This window comes from Rhinolophus ferrumequinum, chromosome 12 (genome assembly GCF_004115265.2).
Source record: "Rhinolophus ferrumequinum isolate MPI-CBG mRhiFer1 chromosome 12, mRhiFer1_v1.p, whole genome shotgun sequence".
Classification (NCBI taxonomy): Eukaryota; Metazoa; Chordata; class Mammalia; order Chiroptera; family Rhinolophidae; genus Rhinolophus; species Rhinolophus ferrumequinum.
The window spans coordinates 35,387,899-35,412,258 of record NC_046295.1 but is presented as its reverse complement, the minus strand read 5'-3'; the positions used below and the strand labels follow the sequence as shown (position 1 = coordinate 35,412,258).

Genomic DNA, 24,360 nt, shown 5'->3' with positions numbered 1-24,360 from the left:
ACATATCAGAACAGGTCCTTTGTGAAATCTCTAGGCAAAGCCTCTGGTTTCTGACTGAAACAAAGATTTATTGGGAAGGGGGGATAAAGTGAAATCAAGAACCACTGGGAAATTTCCACGAGAAAAGAGGACAAATGGTTTTTGTTGTCAGAATGAAACCAGCCTCTGCTGGCCAGGGTTTGGAAAGTTGCTGGCTACCCAACAGAAAAATTGGGCAATATTCTCAACTGGTTTCTCAGGGACCATCCTAATCAAATTGTAGTTGCTGGGCACATGCAATAGCAACCTAAATCAGAAGACCTAGTTTCAAATCCTGGGCCATTTTCTTATTAGCTGTATAAACTTGTGCCAGTCACGTAACCTGTTTGGTATTTGATTCAACATCTTAAATATGTTGAGAGTAAATGTCTACCCAATAACGCACTATTATTGCAAAGATCAAGTGAGATCAAATATACAAAAGTTCTTTCTAACTTAGAGGTTCTGTATAAATAGAAGGTGTTATTATAAAATCACTCCTACAATATTAAATAACCTATATATAGCATTCAGGATCCTACATTACTCTTAGTTCTCAATTTCTAAAGATGGTCTCCTTTTTACCTACTCTCTACATTTTACTGAATTTTTTTTTTTTTTAAGGAAAGATATAAGCAAAGACAAATGGGGGGAAAGAAACATGGAAGCACACACCCTACTCTTTGGTGCTGCTAGGCAAAAAATCTTAACTGAGGTGATTCATCATCATGAACTTGATTTCAGTATCACCTGAGGGAAAGAAGTTGGGGGATATCCAAAATGTACGTGATTCTTCTCGTCTTTGGTAGAAGAATACAAGATCAATTTACAAAAATTAGTTGTATTTCTAATTACCAGCAGCAAATAACTGTAAAATTAAATCTATAAAACTATTCCATCTACAATAGCACCAAAATATATAAAAATACTCAGTAGCAAATTTAACAAAAATTGGGTAAGACCTTTACAATAAACTGTAAAACATATGTATGAGATATTAAACTACAAAGAATGCATGAGAAATTAAAGAAAACTAAATGAACTGAGAGATATACCATATTCCTGAACTGTAAATATCAATATTATTAAAAATGCAATTCTTCCCAATTGCTCTATGGATTCAACACAATCCCAATACGCTTCGGTAAAAATTGACAAGTTGATTCTAAAATGTATATAGAAATGCAAACGACCTAGAGTACATTTTTTTTTTTAATTTGGCTAACAGGAAATCAGGAGTCACCTGATTTCAGTATTTCCTTTAAAGCTTCAATAATCAAGACAATGTAATATTGGCATAAGGAAAGACAAATAGATCAATGGAACGGAAAAGAGAATCCTCAAATAGACCCACATATATATGGTCAATTGATTTTTAACAAAGGCACCAAGGACAAAGAAAATTCCTTTCAATAAATAGTGTTAGAACAACTGGTTATGGGGCTAAACGAACCTTGATTCCTGCCTTAGACCACAAACTTTAATTAAAAATGATCATAGATTTAAATGTAAAAATTAAAACCATAATTCTAGAAGAAAAAAGTAGGGAAATCCTCTTTCAGACTGTGGGGTAAGCAAAGATTTCTTGTAGAAGACAAAAAAGCTGTATACTAACCATATAAGAAAAAATAATAAATTGGACTGCATAAAAATTTAAAACGTATGCACATCAAGAGACACCATGAATTATATGAAAAGGCAAGCACCAGGCAGGAAGAAAATACTTGTAATAGATATACCTCACAAAAGACTTATTATCTATAAAATATAAAGAACTTCTGTAAATGAATAACAAAAAGCCAACTTAGTTTTTTAAATTTAGCAAATAGATAACAAAGAAGTTACACAAATGGACGATAAGTATATAAAGATGAGCTCAACATCACTATTGATTCGGACGATACAAATCTATAATGAAACATATTTTGAAATGAAACAAAATGAAACATATTTTGCACTCACTACAATGGCTAAAATAAAAACGACTGACAACACCAAATGATGATGGTGATAGGAAACAACTAGAACTCTCATACACTGCAAGTAAGAGTGTAAAACGGAAGACAGTTTGGCAGTTTCTTGTAAAATTAAACATACATCAACCCTGTAATCACCATTCTACTCCTAGATATTTACCCAGGAGAAATGAAGATATGTACACAAAAACACTTGTATAAAAATGTTCCTAGGAGCATGATTCACAATAGCTAATAACTGGAAACAACCCAAATGTCCATCAACATGAGATTGGGAAAATATATTGTGATATATTCATGCATTGGTATACTACACAGCAACAAAAGGGAATGAACTACTGACACATACAATGTATATAGATGAATCAAAAAAATATATATTAAATTAAAAAAGCAGTAACAAATGAGTACACAGGATATTATTCTATTTATGTGAAATTCAAGAACAGGCAAAACCTAAATATGGCAATAGAGACTAGACCATGGTTCCCTATAGGGGATTGGAAGGAGGCACAGGGGAGCTTTTGGGATGATGGCAACGTTCTATATCTTAATCAGGGTGGTTGTTACACAGATGGATCCATTTTCCAAAATTCATTAAATTGTACCCTTAAGATTACTCACTTCACTATATGTAAATGTTACCTCATGAATGAATGAATGATACCAGGATGAAATAACCACACAAATCCAGAAGGTGGGACTCTGCAGGACAACTGCTCAGGTCTCCTCCGAAAGCATGGTCAGTAAGTACAAGAGAAAAGGACTGCACTAGGTCATAGGAGACTTAAGGGACATAACCTGATGCAATGTATGGTCTTAGAGGGGATGACGCTTTGGGCCAAGAGTCAATTAAAGACATGTTGGGAACACTTGGGAAAATTTGAATATAATCTTGGATTAGATGACATAAAAATGCTCTCATACAAAGCTAGAGATTGTGGATGGAAAAGAAAAAACAAGTTAAAAGCAGTCTGTATGTCACACCTCCTTCTGGTATTAAAAAAGGAAATTATGTATTATACATACTATATATAATACATATTATACATAGCATATATAATATGTATATTACACGATTTATAATTATATATGTATATTACATGTGTATAGAAAGAGATCCATAGGGAATATACATTTATCTATTAACATAGGTAACTCAGGGAGAGCGGTATGATGTTTACGTTTACTTATTTTTTTGTGTTTTCTAACTTTCCACCATGCACAAGTACTGCTTCTGTAACATATGTTACTTGGAAATATTCGATTCTGTAATTCACTGTTTTATAAGACATGGTAAAAGAGGGCAGGAATGGGTAGGGCAAGGGGAAAGAAACCTAACACTGATATACCAAGTGAATATCCTGTTGGGCACTTTCCATGCATATCTCATTTCATTCTCACAAAAATTCATACAGGATCATCCCTATTTTTGCAGAGCTAATGAGGATTCAAGCTAGCATTTTTATATAATATAATCTGATCTCAAAACCCACGTTCTTTCCACCTCACTTTCAGTTCTATTACTAAACATTTATGAAGTATGTACTAGGTATGTACCAGGCACTCTGTTAAGTGTTTTACATGAATCATCTCACTCCTACCTCATAATAATCCATGGAAGGATGATACTATTATTATCCTCATTTTAAAGATAAGCAAACTGAGGCACAGAGATCAGAGAAGTCTTCAAGTTCCCACAGCTGAGAAGTGGCAGAACCAACAATCAAGTTCAGGCCACCTGATTCTTCGTGCTCCTACCCAGCACATTACCACGTCTCTAGTTTCCCATGCTTTGAACAAGTTCCCAGTGGAGTAGGAGAGACTGAGTGACAGTTGCCTGCAAAGGGAACGCGGACGTCAGGGCCTACCATGAAGTTCTTCACGGTGACATCCTTGCTTACCTGTCCAGGGCCGTGCTGGTGGGCATACTCCTCCCAAACCCTCGGACCCCCATCTGGCGGAAATACGGAATGCAAGAGAGGTTGGCGGCAATGATGGCCAGGGAGTCGGAGGGGCTCACAAAGAAGCCATTTTGGCCTAGGATCATATAACGGTCCTGCGGGAAAGAACGTGAGAAAGTGATCAGACAGGAAGGCGTATCTGCTCCTAGCAGCCCGTTCCCATAATCATCACAAGCCACTTTCCTGCCATCCCATATTTAAACAACCTAAAATAACTTGAATGAGGCCCAACAGGGCCTGGGAAACCTTCTTTTAAATCCCTGAATATGGTCGGTCCCTGGATCTCGATGCAACTAAGACTGTGTCCCACCGACTGACACGTGGATGACTACCTCAGGCTTCAGCAGCCTCCATAGTCTTAATTCACAGTGTCCCCCAAACATAATGGAGAACAGGGGTCACTGCTAAAACAGCTGGCTCCTTCACATATGCTTTCAACAAAACCAGCCATAAATAAAGATTTATTGCATGAATATTTTTAAAAAAGAAATAAACTGTTTATAACATAATGTTTACCAGGAACAAAGAACAGTAACAGCTATTAAGTTGCAATACTTATCCATAAAACAGAAGAGCAGAGGCAGTGCCAGTTAGGGGTCATGTGCCCCATACATGTCAGCCCCAGATGTGTTCATGGATTCTCTGGTTTCCAGTGCTTGGTTCATTATATGGTAAAAGGATCAGCAGGCAAAAAACATTCCTCCTTACCCCGTCAGCATCAAATGCAGCTCCAAATCCATACTCTCCTCCTTTCATAGCTTCCAGAAGGGTCGTTGCATATGTCAGGTTTGGGTCAGGATGCTGCCCTCCAAAATCTTCCAGGGGAACACAGTTTATTGCAGAATTGGCTGGAGCCCCCAGCTCATCACACAGGACCTTTCTCACATAGGGTCCCATAACTAAAACAAGATACACAGCAACATGAAATCTTTGTAGAACCCCACCCCCCAAGGGTGTTTTGTTCCAGTTAAATCAAGAAAGGCTATTTAATAGAACAGAAAAGAAAGATAAATTCTGCAAGCTTTTTCAAGACACAATACAGAATAATATTTATTTTAACTACTATTCATTGAGCACCTACTAGGTACCTGTTACTGTGTTAGGCATACAAAACATGTATTCAATAATCCAGTTACATGAAAATTTCCCCCAAACTTCTAAATTGCCAGAAAGAAATCAACTACTTAACGATGATTTATTGCCTGTTGCTTTTTTATGTATTAAAAGCTTTAGCGAAATATATGCAAAAGCACTACAAGACTCTAGCAATGTTCTTTGTCTGTAATGGTTGTAACTTTGCCAAGTGTATAATTAAACACTGTAAACCACTGAAGCATATAAAACTAAGCATATTTTGCAAAATAAATGCTAAGGAATAGTGTTCTCCAGTTCAACACGCATTTATAGAGTGCCTAACATGGAACTCCTATGTTAGGAATGGAGGGAATCATATTCAAGGAACCCAAAGCACACAGTTCCTACATTTCTGGGCTCTTAATCTAGCAGTGGAATGAGTCAAGTCTACAGATGAGTGCAATGGTAAGACTCGTGCTACTCAATATGTATTTATGAAATAGTTAGATCCAATGGCTTAAGAGAAGGAATGACCACAGGCAAGGCTTCAAAAACAAGGTAGCATCTCTGGGAGGACTTGAAGGAAAAACATTAATTTGACAGGGGTGGGGAGTGGGGATGCCATCCAAATGGAAAGAACATTATGAGCAAGGGAACAGAGCCTGAGATAGAATATACAGCACGTTTGGGGACCAGCATGTAATCCTGTTGGCTGAAATATATATAAAGGATTACTTGATATTTATTTTCCACTAATATAACACAAACCTCAACTAGTGAGCATCCCTTCCTTTTGCCTGGTCAGCACTCACTTCCCCTTCATCTAGTAGCAGCATTTGGGGTTTCCTTGGGAGAACCAACCCCCTTCCCATCTCAGTTCCATGTGATCTGGGTATGACTAAATCCCACTTCTCCCAAGGCTCGGGAGGTGACCTAGGTCTACCCAATCAGTGTCCTACATTCCTCAGCCAGAGTCATTGGTTCAGAGATGAACATACAGTACAAGCTAGACAATGAGGCTCAAATCCAGAAATATTGCTCAAACTATTTGGAAAGAGAAGCTTTCTTCCCACTAAGCTAGATAATGCTAAGGAAAGAACCTGAAAGATCTTTTTCTAGGGAATATAACCAGCCCAAAAATAAAGAACAAAACAGCCCAGACAGAAAACTTTAGAGTGAAGTTCATGTTGGATGGAGGTAGTGCCCTCACTCTTAAACATGGCAGACAGCCAAGGATCACCAACGTTTTGAGGAATACATTTAACATGAGACTAAAACAAACAGAGTAAAGAGCAACCTGGAGAAAACAGAAACTTTTAAAGTATGTATCAGTAATATCCTAATAGAGGTCAACAAGATATGGTGGAATGGCTAAAATTGAAAAGATTGACAATACCAAATATTGGTGAGGGCACAGAGAAACTGGAGCCCTCATACATTCCTGGTAGTGCAAATGGTACAGCCACTTTGGAAAACAGTTTGGCAGTTTCTTATAAAGTTAAACATACTTATCATACTACCCAGCAATCCCACTTGTAGGTGTTTATCCAAGAGAAATGAAATAATATATTCCCATAAATATTTGTTCACAAATGTCTATAGCAGCTTTGTTTGTAGTGGCCAAAACCTTCAAATAGCCCTCATTATATCAACTGGCAAAGGGATAAATGAACATCTATGCAATGGACTACTACTCAGTAATAATAAGGAATAAGTACTGATAAATACAACACCATGAATGTATCTCTAAAACATTATGCTGAGTGAAAGAAGACTGAAGAAAAAGGCTACATATTATATGTTTGCATTTATATGGCTTTCTGGAAAAGGTAAAACTATGGGGACAGAGAGCTAATGAGAGATTGCCAGGAGCCAAGTATAGAAGGACAGGTTTAACTACATAGGGCTTCACAAGGGAACTTTTTCAAGTGATGGAAATAGTCTATCTCTTGATCATCATAGTAGTTACATAACTACATATGTTTGTCAAACCTCATCAAACTGTTTACCTACAAGGTATGAATTTCACTGTTATACCTCAGTAAACAAATTACACCTCAGTAAACCTGACTTATTAAAAAACGATATGGCATTCATGAAACATGAACTGGAAGCTATTTTTAAAAAGAGACTATTTAGAAAAATAATGGGAGAAATTACAAATATGACAGTGGAACTGAAAAACTTAATGGAAGGAATTAGAGAAAAAGTTGAGGGAATCTCCCAGAAAGTAGCACAAAACAAAGAGAAGAAAAATGGGTGGTGGGGGAGAATAGGATAATTAAAGCATCAGGCTAGTAGGGCCAATATCTAAACAAATGCCATTCTGGAAAAGAAGGAAAGAGAAAATAATGGAGGAAATCATCCAAGAAGTAATTCAAGAAAATTTCCCAGAATTAAAGGGCACAAGTTTCCAGATAAAAGAATCCTCCAAGTGTCTGGCATAACAAAGGGAAATAATCCCATACTAAGACTCATCATTGTGAAAGGTAGAAACACTGAAGACAAGTCAAAGGCCCTAAAAGCCTCCAGAGAAGAAAAAATAAATACTTCATACAATGAATTAAAAATCAGAAAAGCATCAGATTTCTCCAGTTCAATATGAATGGCTGTAAGAGAATGAAACAATGCCCTCAAAACTTCTGAAGAAAAACAATATCCAACCAAGATTTTTATATCCACTATATCCAGACAAATATCAATTAAGAGTCAGCATAGAAAAAAGACGTTTTCAGGTATGCAATGACTCAAAATATTTACTTCCCATGAGCTTTCTCACACAGAATTCCTGGAGAATGTGTCCCTCGAAAACTTAGTAGTAAAGCAAGAAAACGGATGACAAAGGATCCAGAAGTAGGAGAGTTAACATAAGAGAAAGGTAAAGGGAATTATTAGAATGATGATAAGGAAAGAGTCCAGGACAACAGCAGCTCAGATAGCAACCAGCGCAGTCTGAAGTAGATCAGACGTCTCCAGGACAATGAAGTGAGAGAAGATTTAGATACTGGGAAAGTATGGGGGTGAATAGCAATAAGTACACTTAACAAAAATGAAGCAATGAGAAAACAAGACAATTACTAATTCATAGGAAAATTTTTTAAAAGTTTTGCTGTAAAGAAATATAATTACAGTATTTTGCATGGCTCAGCAGTGTTATGATAATGTAGACACTGGATACTGATCTTTCCAAATTAGTGATATAGATATGACTAATATAGTCAAAGATATTAGTCATATCTTTCCATAATTAATTTAGGGAAATGTGCTTGGATTTAGTGAGTGGAGGGGGTAAAGAGCTACAACCGCATTTTCCACAGCATGAAATCGGTAATGCCCAATATTAAAAAATCAACAAGAGGCAGTGTATTCACAATATTTAGTAATAGAGAGATAAGTACTTTAAAAACAACTAAGTTTTTAAATAGTTGCCTCTAGAAAGCAGAAAATTGGGGAAAGAAGTTGGGGATAGATTTTTTTCATAACGAACTTTAAACTATTTGGCTATTTATACTATGTGCATATACTGCGAACAAAAAAAAAAAAGTTTTTTACATGACTACAGTTGTACTCTATCCACGCCACACTCTAACAACTCAAGTTTATTTGTTCAAGCTTTGTTTTAATTTGCATCAAAAGAGAGAAATTAGAGCTCTCAAGTTTTCCAGAGTATTCCAAGTATCTGAACATACATGTGTTGTGTGAATATCTATGAATCCAACCTTCCTCATAATCCCAGAAACCCAACATGTGTCGAGGTCTCCTTACCATTTCTTGCTCACCAAAGCAGATCAGGAACTTACCTCCATGCATTGCGTCAACTCGGATCTTCAGTTGACCAGGCCCAGTCAGCAAACTCTTTATGGTGTTAAAGTCAAAGATGGTCCGAAGGAGATTGAGATAGATATCCACTGGGTCAACTATCTCCACTAAGGATAGGAAAGCAAAGGGGAACATCAGTGACCATACCCATGAAGAGTACTTGGAAGTGTAGCAAAGAATCACTACCCTAACACATGGAATTCTGATCACAATCCCATCATAACCCCACACATTATTGGGAAGCAAAGTGTCCATTTATAGACAAAATCATAAATTAAGGCACAATCAAGATGCTACAAACTTTTCAGATTATCAATGGGTGTAAATAGTATCAAGTCATAAATTCTTCTTTGCAAGTGAAAAATCAACCAAAATAATACAGTTGTTGAGATAAAACTGTGCCGGTATCCCTATTCACTCCTTCTTTCTGCCACCTCCCTGCCAAAAAATGCACCCACCTCAATGCTAAGAGGCATCTTGGCACAGCCAGTTGCCTCTTCTATGGGGATTGGCCAAAGAATGACTCAGCTGGCATGAAACAAATCAAGGAGTGACCTCAGCAGTGACTCCTATTTTCCTAACGCCATTATGCCAACCAGATCCAGGTTTTGAGTTAGCAATGAAGGATATATTCCTGAGTTTGTGTGAAGTCTCTTGGGTGCCCAATTTAGTAACAATTTCAGGGTGATGCCAGATATTTCAAAATCCTCATTAAATACAAATGTTCTCTAGTGTCTAGTATCAACCAACGACCAGGAATTCAAAACAACTCTTTCTTTTCCATTTGTCTGACAAATATATAAAACCTAGAATAGATTATGTTTTTCAAACTTGGCATTCAGTACATAATAACACTCAGAAAATACTTTTCCTAGAAAAGTTTCTACTTGACTTTTAGACACTAAAACTTGTCCATGAGCCTGGCTTTTTTAATTCGTAGTTAAATTGTGAAACTTATGTGTATTGTTTTTCAAATGTTTCAAATACATAGTACTTTTGAATTCTGAAATACTTAAACCTGTACTGAAGATATTACCTATCCACTTTTAATAATTTTCAGTAAATCCAGGTGTAATATTTAATGGATGAGATTTTAATATGTAATATGAAACTATCTCTTCACCTGGTCAAATATACATCTAAAAGTATTTTTCCTTGCACTTAAATCAATGTAGTATATGTGTCCATTCAAATATAATGCAATTACTTTTTAAGGAACACAGATAGTTTTTAATCATCTTTTGACGTGAAGAGGATATTAATCTATAAAATTAATTAAAAATTAACCTATATGAACTATCCACCTAAAAATGGTTAAAATGTAAACTTTATGTTATGTATATTTAACCACAGGAAAAAAATTAATCTATAAAATACATGGTTATATCTTGAATACATTAAAAGTTTTATTCATTCTACAGTATAAGATAATATTGTTGGCAATTTCATTCTGGTTGTTAAATTCTTGAACCACTTGCCTAAATAGACTTGGTATTTATAGCAGATAACACATAATACCAAACAGAAATGTGAAAAGCAAGGAAGCAAATAGAATTCATTGAAATTTGAAAGTTCACATCACATACTCGTAGTTCACACTCTTGACTCTTTAAGGTGAAATGCCGAGGACTGATTTATCTCCAGTGCACTCAAGCCCTGCTCATCATTTAAAACCTCAAGAACACAGCACGAAAATTATCCCAAACAACTGTCTGCAAATTCTTTTGGAGAGCCAGGGATTCTCCCTGCCCACCTCCTGGTATCCGTACCATTTTAAAAAATTCATCAAACTAGCAAAGTGGCTGCAGCAATGGGTCTGGATCTGAGCTCACCAAAGATCTGGGTCTCTTGAACGACTAAATAAAATTGTGAAGATAGCAAAAATAAATAAATATAACTTCTTCCTGATGGTAATGCCTGATTTTTCTCAGTCACCTTATTGTCCTGTCCTTCCAAATACATGTAAGCAAGCATATTTAATCATTTTGCTTAATATAACATATCCCTTGCTTTGAGCTGTCAAATCATTGTGTTTGTGTGTGTGTGTGTGTGTGTGTGCATGCACACACGCGTGCTTTCAACTAGATTAATAGAAGCAAGCTTACATTGCTTCCTGTAAGTATCACATACCTTTGAATTAATTTCTGCTGGCTAGCTAAATAAGCAATTGACTCAAAATCTTCCAAGAAAAATAGTTTGACCAATACTGTGACCCCTGGCCAGTCCATTTCAAGCTCTTCTCTGTCCCTACAGTACCATGTGGCCATGAGCCAGGTATTTCATGCTTTTAGCTTAGTTAAATTACTTGGATACCGTCTTAACACAAACTGTATTTAAGCTTATAGGGGCACCAAAGGAGTGAAAAAAAAGATGTTCATTTTATTGCTCCTTGTATGTCTTCTAGGAAAAAAACAATAGGATAAAATAGAGGGGAAAATAGAGGGGAAATGATATGCACACACATGGCATTCATGTTGTTACATGATGCAATATTAATCTATAAACTGAAAGATTATCATCTGAGTACTTCAGAAGTTTGATTTCCTCTGCAATATAGGATACTATTTTTGGCAATTTCATCCTGGTTCTCTCATTCTTGAACCATTTGCCTAAATCCATTTGGTACTTACTGAATTCCTTGGTAAAACTTCCTAACACATCATTTGGTATAGAGCAGACAATCAGTAATTGTGCACTGAAGCAAGATGAACTGCATGGTTTTGGCTTGGAAAAGAAATGCCCACTTTCCATAGGAAATTTTAACAACCCCACCACTGTGCTGCGTCTCCTCTTAATTATCTAAAGTATCCTGGCATCTTCACCTTCATTGCCTAGAAACGCAACGACAGGTTCCTGCAATTCTCAGCCTATTCTTGGAACACTGTAAGAGAGTCGGCCACGCAATCTTCCTTATGTCAAAAATGATAAAGGGTTTGAAAAGTGGTTTTTAAAAGTTGCCAGTTCTGACTATCTTAGCAGCTCTCGTTTCCCTCTGTACTACATTCAGATTGCGTTTATTTATCCAGTGTCACCCCCAAGATTGGTAATTCTATTGCTTTCGTGTGTGCACCCCCTGCAGATAGCAGTCACCCCCACCCACAGAGTTAATCGGAGTTCTTCAAAATACAACGTCTCGATTACCTCTAAATGGTTTGAATTTGTTCTCCAGGTCAAATTCTTGTCTTCCTAGTCGAGATAGGTCAATTCGAAGATCAGGACATATGGCATATTCCTCAATTGTTTTGCTGATCTGATAGATTTTGTCTGAGACAACATCTGGCGCAGGACCTAAAATTTGAAAATAATGTACCACCAAAAGTAATTTTTTCGTAAAAGTTCCATCAGAGAAATGTTACCTCCTCCTCTACCAAACAGAAGAAAGAATTTGTATGTTCTCTAACCAATGGACAACAGTTCACAGTTCAATTATCCTTGATATTTCTTATGCTGTATATATCTACTATAGAGGAAATTTGGTCAGCCTCACCTGTTCTATGAAGGCTAATAACCTACATGTTTGTTTGTTTGAATCCATTTCTAAGCAATGATACGTCTTCCCTAAAAATAGTTTCACACCTGCCAGGGAGGCCCGGTTATGTAATCAGCTTTATTCAGGATATGAGACACAAACAGGATATGCATTTGACAGAAGTGAGGGATTCCAGATTTAAACTGCAGCTTACCAAGTGCACCTAGAGGAAGCAAATATGATTTCTACTCCCAGGTCGGTGGCCTTAGTGCGTGCGTTTACCAGGGTAAATTATTTTCCCCAAACTCACTCTCTCTAGTGACTCCCAAGTTTTTAAAATGAGGTTTAACTAAAACTGTATGATGTATTTGCTCACAAGGTAAGGTTGACAATTAACTTGTAACAGACTTTAAATGAATTGAATATAAAATCAATAGTTGTCCTCCTTTAACTTGTCTTGTCTTTTTAACTTTTACATATTACTTTTAATTTTTTTAAATCAAATTCATTGGGGCAACATTGAATAATAAAATTATATATAACATCGTAATGCGAGCCACTTTAAATTTGTTGTGACAAGTTTGGGAATCAAATAAATCAGTAGATAGAAAAATCTAAAACATAAAAGATAGTAAGATAGATCGATAGATAGCTAGCTAGCTTTGGGTATTAATTTCACTCACCAACTACATTTTAACTTTCTACTGAACACAAATTATTTCTTGATTTCCTTTATACCCCAATCCCTAGAGCTGCATTGTCTAATGCAATAGCTACTAGTCACACGTGGCTATTGAGCACGTGAAATGTGACTTGTCAAATTGAGATGTGCTGTAATTATACAACACACACCAAATTTTGAAGAGTTAGTAGAAAAATATAACAGATTGCATTAATAATTTTATAGTAAAATGTTGCAATAAAGACAATTTTTAAAAATAACAATAATTTGGATATATTAAGTTAAATAAGTTAGTCATTTTACCTGTTTCTTTTTACTTTTTTTATGTGGCTACCAGAAAATTTTAAATTACATATGTTACTCACAATTTATTTCTATTGGACAGTATTGCTTCAGAGCATAACACTGTTACTGCCTCCCAATAAATACTCATTGAACATATAAAAAGGAATAGTGCCCAAACACATTAAATTGCATACATTATATATGTGCAAGTTTTTGTGTATCAATTACGCCTCAGTAAAGCTGGGGAGAGGCGGGGGAAAGGAATAGCAATAGCACCATTCCAGTAGGTGGAAAAGAGCCTAGTAGATTGTACTGACATTTTCTTGTCCTGTAGGAAAAGTGAGGACCACGAAGAAATAAACATAGCCCTTCTCAACTTCACTCACCATTTTTGACCCTTTTGCAAAACATAAAACTTTCTCTTCTTTCTAGGTCCTTACTAATAGAAAAGGGATTCTCTTCCAGATTTTTAAAGGGCTTATTCAGCAATTTAGTAAATATTGAAGATTCAGTAAAACTCAATTTGGGTTTGGTTGCATATTTATGTTTATAATTTTTGACACTGCATTCCTTTTCAGGCTAATGTAATGTGTATGTTTAATTCTTGATCACTCAAAAAAATCAAATATTGTAAGTTACAAGGCAGGATTTCAAGCAAAAAAAAGTAAATAGTCTTATTTAGTTTTTGCATTTTTAGCAAAACTAATGCTTACCAGATTGGAGAATGCATAAATACGTCTCCCTGTCCCCCAGCGCCACACTATGCACTAGGGCTGTCTCCATCAGTTTTCTAAAGTCTCTAAGTTTTATGACAAAGCATACTGATTTTCAAAAGTAAAACAAGTTCTAACACACTAGATAATTTTCTAGGATGCTTCTCAACTACCCCCGTGGATAACCTCAGAGCTCATCAACTGCCTCTGCATTCCTTGACATCTTCCAAGTTCCCTGGCATCTTCCACTCCAATGGCTTTCTTCTTCATTTTAGGCAATGCCTGGTACAGTCATACCATATTACAGTCTCTTGAAATCCTTCTTTCAAAAATATCAAATATCAGTGTCCTTAGCCCATCTACCCTACTCTGTACTTCTGAATTTGCTCCTCACTGCTGTACTAAAGCCTGTCGATACTTGGTTACTCCTAGGCCATCAGTCCATTCTAGTGTCACTGGTCTCATCCCAGGCAGGACCCTATGCTCCATCATTTGAGCTATGCCTTTGTTAGCATAATAACAACAAGCCAACATTTATTGAAACTTACATATACCACATCTCACACTTTATATGGAATTTGGCACTCATAAAACAATGCATGAAGTAAGCATTATTATTACTCTCTTTTTCCAAATGGGGAAACTGAAATTGGAAGAGGTGACCTTCACTAAGGACACATCACTGCTCATTGGCAGAGGCTGAATTGGAACTCTAGTAGTGTGATGTCAGTTCAGACAATTTTAACAACTACCAGCCCTCCCAATGCTCTGCTATGCCCACCCAGCCATTCCCCAAACCCGGGATTTCACCATCATCTGCTCCCACTGCTGCCATTCCCAGACTCCCATGCACTGCTGAAGGCAGTCATGAAATTATACAAACTGCCTTCCCCTAATAATGAGGGTTTAACTGCACTCTGGTCCTCACAACTTCTCAGGAATTCTCAACAAATTTCCCAGAATACCTTTTACAAAATATCTCAATTTATCCCAAGTCCCTTTTCCATTCTTGCCTCTTTATCTTAGCAGGCGACCTTTCTTCTTACTTTCTTTTGAACAGGTATAGGCAACAATTCCCAAAACTTCCATTCTGCACCCCTCACAGTTGCTTATTTCCCTCTTTGCCTTCTTACTCAGAAGTTCTGCCCCCTTCTTAGAATCTAGGTTCTGAATGAGCTCCACAGCTTACTAATTCTGTGACACTGGTCATTTTTTTTTAACCATTTTATTCCTTGGTGACTTCATCAGGTTGTTGTGAGGATTAAATGAGATAATATATGTAAAGTTCTGAGTATGGAGCCTGGCACATTGTAAGTATCCAAAAAAAAAAAAATTAGCATTTTATTATTGATTCCATTTGTGCTCTAGCATCTTCCCCTTTTTAAAAACATGCTCAGAATGGTCCTGTTCTCTAAGTGTATTTTAAAAGCAACATAGCTCCAGATGTGTCCCATTTTCCTGGATGTGCCTACTAATTCTATACGCTTAGCCTTTTAACTCATTTCATAAGATGTATCTGTGTGACACACAATAGAACAGAGAGGAATGCCTGCAACTTCAGATGAAGGATGTCATAGTAAAACTTATTATACTTAGAACAGGAAGAAACCAGCTGAATGTCTCTATGCCATCAGGAATGTTAGTTTTATTAATGATGCTAAGACATGCAAACATGAGGAATTAAATGCAAAAGGAAGAAATTTCAACATGTTAAAGGCTAAAAGGTAAATTCACCCCCCTCCCCCTATTCAAGGTATGGTGGAATGGGTTTCATAATCTGTAATTTAGTCTATAAAATGGGTATTTAAATAATACCTTCTTCTGTTACGGCTCACAGGATATCATGGAAATGACTAAGATGCTCTCGCAAGGTATAAAGTCAGATATTAATTTCAAATGCTTACTTGAAATCCATTGTTTAGTTTGGTAACTTATGTATTGCATTTCTCTACAAGTTGCTATTTTCTGAGCCCATTCAATTTCCTGTGTTATTGGAGTATAGAATATCTGCACGTTGCATAGTTTTTCCTGAAACATTCAGGAGCTGCTATAAGACTAGCTATAGTCTTATAGTCCTACGTGTGCTTTTTAGTGAAGCAGAGCTTCTCTAAACATGCCTTCAAAGACAAGGTACCTCATGAGATGTCTTTTTTTAATACCTGGCATAAATGAAGTTCCTTGTTTGGATAATGTCCAAAATGGCTGCAGGAGGGGAAGATAATGCACCTTCCCTTCAGGATATGCTATTTTGCCTGGGAATAATTCATAATGGTAACTGGTGTTGGTTAAAATTCAGTTCCCACCCATGTACACACTCAGACTCAGTGTTCTAGATTAGAAGAGATTTAAGAGACTTGACAACCAAATGCAATGCATGGTTCTGAGATAAATCCTGTTTTGAACAAAATAGCTGTGACATTTTGGGGACAATTGGGAAGTTTTGAATATAGATTAATTTTTTGATGATATTTAGAGAATTAGTGGTATTTTGGTTAGGTGTGATAATGTAGTTATTTATATAAGGGTATGTCTTTCTTTTTAAGAAATGCATTCAGAAATATTTAGTGTGAAATGCCTTCATGCTATAATTTACCTTAAAATTCTTCAAGGGAAAAAAAGATTGGCAATATGGGGGAGGGTTCTAATGGACACATGGTGTCCATTTATTATTCTCCATACCTTTGTATATGTTCAAAAAAATTTTAATTCACCCCATGCACATATCTCACCCCACTGGGACCCCCAAACTATAAATTTCTGTAAATAAAAGAAAAAAATTAAGTAAGTCTAAGCATTTCCATGAAAGAAAGTCAACACTATAGGACAGAGAGAGTCCAGGACTTAAGCGAAAAAGTCATTTGTCTGACCCTGAGCCGCCATGTGACCTTGAGCAAATAACAGCCTCTCAGGACTTTGATTTGTTCATTGATAAAATGACAATATGGTCTAAATGACTTTGAGGGTATGTCCCAACCTTAAAATCCAGAGTTCTTCCATGTCAGATAAGCCTCAATAGTCAGCTCTTTTACTGTGCTGAGGAGTGCAGGGGACCAAGAGACAAATGGTTTCAAGATCCCATTACGTAACTTCCTTGTCCTGTCACCTTGGGTACCATGATGGTTAATTTGATGTGTCAATTTGACTGGGCCACAGAGAGACCAGCTGTTTGATTAAACATTATTTGGGGTGTTTCTGGAAGAGCCTACCATGTGAATCAGTAGACAAGTAAAGCAGATTGCCCTCCACAAGGTGGGTGGGACTCATCCAAAAGCCACTGAAGGGTTGGACAGTGCAAAAAGTCTGAGTAAAGGAGAATTCCCTCTCTCTGCCTGACTGCCTTTCAATTGACACTTCGGTCCTCTCCTGCCTTCAGCCCCGGACTCACACTGGAATTTACACCATCAGCTCTGCTGCTTCTCAGGCCTTTGGACTCAGGTTGGAACTATTCCATCGGCCCTGCTGAGTCTCCAGCTTGCTGACCGCAGATCTCGGGGCTTCTCAGCCTCCGTAATCATGTGAGCCAATACCTTACAACAACTCCCTTTATATCCTATTGGTTCTGTTTCTCTGGAGAACCTCATACAGGCATCTCACTAGATTTTTCTGAGCCATTTCCTCTCCACCTTCCTTGTCAATCATCGGGGCAAGTGGGGCAGGGGGAGCAACGTGGTAAGATTTTTTTTAAAAAGAGGAAAGAAATCATGACAATAAGGCATATTCTGAACCACATACCTCCATTGGCAACGTTAAACTTCACTCCAAACTCTCCCCCTGGCCCTCCAGGACAATGGCTGGCTGTGAGGATGATTCCACCAGCTGCCTTGATCTTTCTGATAATGCAGGAAACAGCAGGTGTTGACAAGATGCCATTCTGTCCAATAATCAGTCGTCCAATCTAGACCAGACGGGGAAAAAATCGATCCAGTTACATGGGATTGAAGTACATTTCAAAGGAAAAGTGCCGCACACTCTGTCAACACATAGTAAATCACTCGGCAGAAAGAACTGAGTGGGCTTTAGGTTAGAGGAGGTGGAGGGCAGGGGGAGTTTGGGCATTGTCTCCTCTGCCCAATGTCTCCAAGACCATTTGGGACACCCACATCTAGCAGTCAATTATTAACCTACAAATTGGAACTGCCTCATTGGTTGTCAGTAGTTTGAAACATCTGCTTTGGATGACCAAAGGGTTAGCTTGAACCACACAAGAAGTTCTTAGTCTGTTACTGGCTCAGAAACTGCACATAAACGTGCTAGAAATTACAAGAAAAAAGAAATGGAGTAATTCTATGCTTCACCCCTTCCTCTGCCTCAGCATGAGCGCACACAGGAGGGGATCTGACTTACTACAGCCTCGTTGTCAGGGGGCATATTTTAAATGCACTCGGAATGACCACTCTCCTGAAGGCAGGAATTCTATTTCTGCCACTAAGTGACAGCATGTGCTACGCACATTGGAGAAACTACTCATTCATACTAGGCAGAGATCTGGAAGCCATCCACTGGTGTGGCCAGGCTCTTTCTATAGCTGTAAAACTGAGTTTTGAAAACAGAACTACTTGGTATGCTTTGTTTTAAAACAGGGCCCAATGTCATCCAATCTAGTGGTTCTCAAATGTTGCTATAAATTTTTAAAAACTTTTTTGGTGTGGTACTGGTTAGGAAAATTATACAGGTTTCCAGTATACACCTCTATAATACATCTATATATTGCATTGTGTGTTCACCACCCAGAGTCAGTTCTCTTTCCATCACCATATACTTGACTCCCTTTACCCTCTCCTACCAACAGCCCCCATCCTCTGGTAACCACTAAACTGTTGTCTGTGTCTACGAGTTTTTGTTTATTTGTTTGTCTTGTTCCTTTGTTGCTTTCAGTTTTATATCCCTCATATGAGTCACTAATGAAGCCTAGAAAATTCCCAATAATCAGACTGCATCCAAGGCTAATTATATTGGAATCTCTGGGCGGGGGATCCAGGCATTTGTACTTTTTAAGGCTCCACAGGTGATTCCAATGTTCAGCCAAGTTTGATGATAAACCCCCTTGCCACTCAAAGGACCAGCCTGGGAGCTTGGGAAAAACCATCACCTGAGAGCTGGGGGAAAATGCAGACTCTCAAGGCTCACCCAAGACCTACTGAATAAGGATCAGTATCTTAACAAGATCCCTCCCCTCCTTTCAGATAATACATTTGTTCATTAAAGTTTGAGAAATCCTGATGTAGCCCACAAACCAAGGCAAGCTCTAGCATCCAGCTCAATAGCAAAGTGACACTGGCACCAACGACAGCATTGCTAGAGGTAGGTCACTGACCAAATGTGACAATGAGGGAAGATATAGAAAAAATACAAAAGATCTCCAAAAAGAAATCAGTCTTGGGATAATTTAGTATGGAAAGATCCACACACCACAATATCCCCAGAGTACATAGTTTTGAATGGATAAGGCAGATTATAAACAAATAAGTCTTATTATTATTATTATTATTATTATTATTGTTATATTGGATACATATTAGGAAGGAAATCAGCAGGGTTCTGTCATGCGGGGTCTCTGGTCCCGCTCCCCACATAAGAACACAGAGCATGGTGAAGCAAAAAAGGAACACCCATGGAGCCACAGATAGGGGAGTCATACCACTATAGTCTCATTGGCGGCTGGGTTGGAGATACAGGGAGCAGGAGACACAGGATCCGCAACCCGCCGTCTGCTTCTCTGCCAACCAACCTCACTCGCTAGCTGCAACCCGCCTCTCTGCACCACAATCCACACTCCGCGCTTGCTAGCTTAGTCATGGAAGTTATATCAGAGGCTAATGGCTAACCAATAACAGCTGATGGCCAACTAGTCACAGCTGATGACCATCTTTTATCCGAGCCAGCACATTTCCACGTGAGGCCGAGAGCCTGGAAACTGCTCTCCTGGCTCTGTCCCCACAGTTCTATGATGGAGAATAATGGTGTGTCAATTTTAATAATAACAATAATAGGAATGATAGCTAAGTGAGCTTGGATTTTATTCTAAGTACAATGGGAATCCATCGAAGGGTTCTGAGCAGTGGAAATGACCTGATATCATTTACATTTTAAAAGATCACAGACTGAGCAGTCCAAATGATCTTATTGAAAAGCAAATCATATTATGTCAGTAAAACATTCCAATGACATTTTTTGTCCCACACCAACCCAAGATAAAACCAAAGTCTTCCTCCTAGATGACAAGACCCTATGTGATCTGAATGACCCCCACCACGTGCCATTCTCCACTTCCTGCCCTCCCTCTGCTTCAGCCACACTAGCTGGTTTGCTGTTCCTCAAACACATCAAGCATAATCAAGGCTTTTGTATTTGATTTTTTCCTCTGCTTAGAGCACTCTTACCCAGGTATTCATATGCCTGCCCCCTTCTGTCACTTTGGGTTTTTGTTCCAATATCAACTAATCACAGATAGCACCTTTGACAGCCCTATATAATACAGTACCCATAAGTCCCTAATTTCCCTATTGTCCTCTCTTTCCTTTACCCTGCTTTAATCTTCTGTATTATATATGTTTCCACATAATATAATATTTTTCCATATTATTTATTTCCCCACCAAATATAAGCTTTAAAGAGTTTGGTTTTTTAACTGCTATGTTCCAAGAATCTAAAACAAACCTAGCATGTAGTAAGTAAACAATAAATATATGTTGCATTAAGTAATTGGAAAAAAGTGAATGAATGATTGCTATATGAAAAATGCATTAGAGAGTGACACAAGCAGAAGGAAGATCAGATGGAAGGCTATTACAGCAGAGCTGAGTGTGGATAGTGACTTGGATTAGGCGAGAGGCAGTAGAAATGAAGAGAAGTGATTATATTTGAGATATATTTTTGGAAGGAGAATCAACAGAACATGTAGGTGGAATGAAATATGGAAGAGAGGAGCCACAGCCGCCAGATTTCAAGATGGCTCCCAGTGATCTGTGTTTTCCGGCCTCAAACTTCTGTGCAGTGCCTTCCCACAATGCATAAGGTAGATATAGGTGATTAGCAGAATAAGGCAGAAGTGATAGTGTATGATTTCTGAGGTGAGACCATAAATGACATTGCCACTTCTGCCTTGCTCTCTTGTTCACTCTGGGAAGACACCAGTTACCATATCATGAAGACACTCGAGGAGCCCTATGTAGGCACCTTTATGGAAAGGAACTGAGGCCTCCCACCAACAGCCAGCACCAACTTGCTAGCCATATAGGTAAGCCAGCTTGCAATGCATCCTCCAGCCTCAGTCAAGGCTTCATATGACAAAGCCCACACCAATATATGACTGTGACGTCATGGAGTCCTCAAGGCAGAACCCATCTCCTGTCCCACAGAAACTGTAAGAGACAATAAATATTTGCTATTGTTTTAGGCCACCAAATTTTGTGGTAATTTTTTGCACAGCTTTCTATCTTTAAAACTTGGTGAATGCTGGTGCCATTTATCAAGACAGGAAAGACTCAGGGCATAATTACACTCATATTATTAGCCAGAGCCATGATAAATTATGTTCCACCTAATTTTGAATAATGTTCAAAACACATTTGAGAAAAATGATCCTCATCAATACTATAAAATCATTAAGAAGCTAAATGGCATTAGCCTTTTAAGTTAAAGACTGCTCTTGTTAAAGTTTATCTGGTCACTCAACCCATCTCATTGAGTATTACCATGAAACAGGCAATGTAGAAGACCCTGCAGATAGATACAATTGTTACTGATCCTGAGGAATAAGTATGTAAATTCAGGAATCTGAAAAATTATTGTAAATTTTGCTCATAATTTTCTCTCTCTCCCATTTTTTAAGAATTATTCTTAAATAAATAATCTTTAAATGGGGGAAGATGTATGTATGTATAGTATTTCCTATAGTGGTAGTCATTAGAAAGGAAAATTTTTAAACAATCTTTACAAATGTCCAAAATGAAGAACCTGTTAAATAAAGTATGATGTATCAACTTAAAGAATAGTCTTCAGCCATTTAAAAGGTAATTATGAAGCTCGTGCAGCTGTGACAGATTTGGTTCGTAGTCCACAAAAAGTTGTAATCCCCTTCCACGGTACAGAGCTGTTGCTGAGGAGTAGCCACCCAGCCAGGGGCAACATTTTTTGGTATCTACATACGACCACACGACTAGTTTTCACAATGAGTGATAAACTAGCGTGAGAATGAGAACAGAAGCAATGTGTGTTGCTTCTGGGATAAGGATGTGAAGAAGCAGACATGCCTTCTCAACTCTGCTTATTTCCCCTTCCACAAACTCAATACAGGTGACCGTGTGGCTCTGGGAAATGCCAGAGCCACAAGATGGAAGGAACCTGGAGCCACAAGATGGAATTCCCTGGCTCACTGAATAGACAAGAGTCTTTGCCCACCAGAAACAGCCACAGTGGATTATTATGTGAATGAGAAATAACTCCCTTATTTTTAAGACAATAAAAATTGCCTACATTTCAGGTTTATTTGTGGTAACAACTTATTAGGTTGGTGCAAAAGTAATTGCGGTTTAAAAGTTTAAAAATAATTGCAAAAACCGCATTTATTTTTGCACCAACCTAATACATTTTCTTAAGAGTTAGAGAAGGAACAGACAATGTTTTAATGCTAAATCAAAAATACAGAATAGGGAAGGAGATCCAAGATGGAGGAGTAGATAAACACTGTGCCTGCTTGCCTACTTGCTTCTGTGAACACATTAAACTTACAGCTAAATTATAAAGCAATCAACATGGAAAACCATTTGAAGTCTAGATGAACATAAGTTTTACAATTAAGGACATAAAGAAGATGCCATGTTGAAACTGGTAGGAGGGATAGAGACGCAAAACGGGCTTGTCCCAAACCTCCGTGTGGCAGATGAAAATTGGGAGGGATAGCCTGGACGAGGAAGATCCCCCTGGAGAAGAACCCCAGCCCAGAGTACTGGTGCTGGGAAGAGGAGCCCTCACAATATCAGGCTGTGAAAAACAGTGGGAATTCTAACCTTCCGGATGGGACCAAAGGCTGCCGGAAACCCAGACGTCCTTTTAAAGGGCCCACACACAGACTCATTTGCTCACAGGCACCCACCTTGGGCTCTGACAGAGGTATGGTGACTCAGGAGGCATCAGAGGCATACGAGGAGCAGACTGAGGTGTGTGGCTTTGAGGGAAGGTCTGGAGGACAGTCCCATTTTCCCTGTGGGAGGTCCTTCTCCTGTGCAGCTGGCAGACAGCCGCCATCTTTAATATGTTGAGCCCTCCCCCTATGCTTACGACCAAATGTGAATCTGATTGGTCTGGTGAGCTCTGCGGCTCCACCCTGCTGACTCGCTGGGACCCCACCCGTCTAACTCCCCCAATGCCTGAAGCACTTTCTCCACCAGTGGCCAGCCCCACCCACACTGCACTCTTTCTTGAAAAACTATCAGAGTCCATGGCCCCAGGAGGGTGACAACTGGCCTTGGTGTGCTCTGAGACTTTTGCTGAGTAGCTCCAGGCTCAGCACTGGAACCAAACCAGAGTTCACATTAACCTTCTGACCACAATACTTCCTACTCTAGTGACTCCCTGAAATCCTGCCTCATCGAACTTGCATGCCACACGAGGCTTTGTCAGTGGCTGAACTTTAAGGGGGCTGGGAGGTGGCAGCTGGACTCGGGGTGTCCTGGCTTTTTGTGGAGCTATCCCAGGCCTGGTACTGGTGGCAGACATCCTCAGTTCACATGCCTCCAGTTTTAGTGTAGGCAGCAAAAAATCAGGTAGTCCCCGGCTGGTCACAGGCAATGGGTGACCTGGACCTGCACCAGAGCCCCTCTCAAGAGGCTCCAGAACCAACATATGTAGGACTTGGCTTCAGACCACGGCAGAGCACAGCCCAGTTAGCCCCATAGGTGGCACACCCAAAGGGCAGTCTCAAGCACCAGAGTCCACTGGGGCGAATCCCACTCAGTGGAGTAAGCTCCCCACACAGCAGTCTGTAAGCTGTGGATGTGGCCAAACTCCACAGCCAATCAGCCTGAGGGTTAATCCCAAAACTGACATGCCAATAGCAATCAAGGCTCAACTATAACAGAAGGGCACAAAGGGTCCCAAACATGATGAACCCAAACAAGCCCACACAGAGACACATTATAATTAAAATGGCAAAGGTTAAAGACAAAGAGAGAATCCTAAAAGCAGCAAGAGAAAGGCAACTTGTAATTTATAAGGGAGTTCCCATAAGATTGTCAGCTGATTTCTCAACAGAAACTTTGCAGGCAAGAAGGGACTGGCACAAAATATTCAATGTGATGAAAGGCAAGGACCTACAACCAAGATTACTCTACCCAGCAAGGTTATCATTTAAAATTGAAGG

At 38.6% G+C, this 24,360-nt stretch overlaps 1 protein-coding gene across 1 annotated transcript in view; it reads right to left on the bottom strand.

The window, feature by feature from the left end:
• The window catches only part of PGM5 (phosphoglucomutase 5), a 177,080-nt gene that overhangs the window by 133,238 nt on the left and 19,482 nt on the right, over positions 1 to 24,360 (bottom strand). Inside the window, exons 2-6 of the mRNA XM_033123925.1 lie at positions 17,733 to 17,895; positions 11,993 to 12,139; positions 8,833 to 8,958; positions 4,667 to 4,857; positions 3,899 to 4,053 (exon numbers count right to left, since the gene is read on the bottom strand). Of these exons, the coding sequence (XP_032979816.1) occupies positions 3,899 to 4,053; positions 4,667 to 4,857; positions 8,833 to 8,958; positions 11,993 to 12,139; positions 17,733 to 17,895 (782 nt within the window). The remainder of the gene's footprint in view (positions 1 to 3,898; positions 4,054 to 4,666; positions 4,858 to 8,832; positions 8,959 to 11,992; positions 12,140 to 17,732; positions 17,896 to 24,360) is intronic.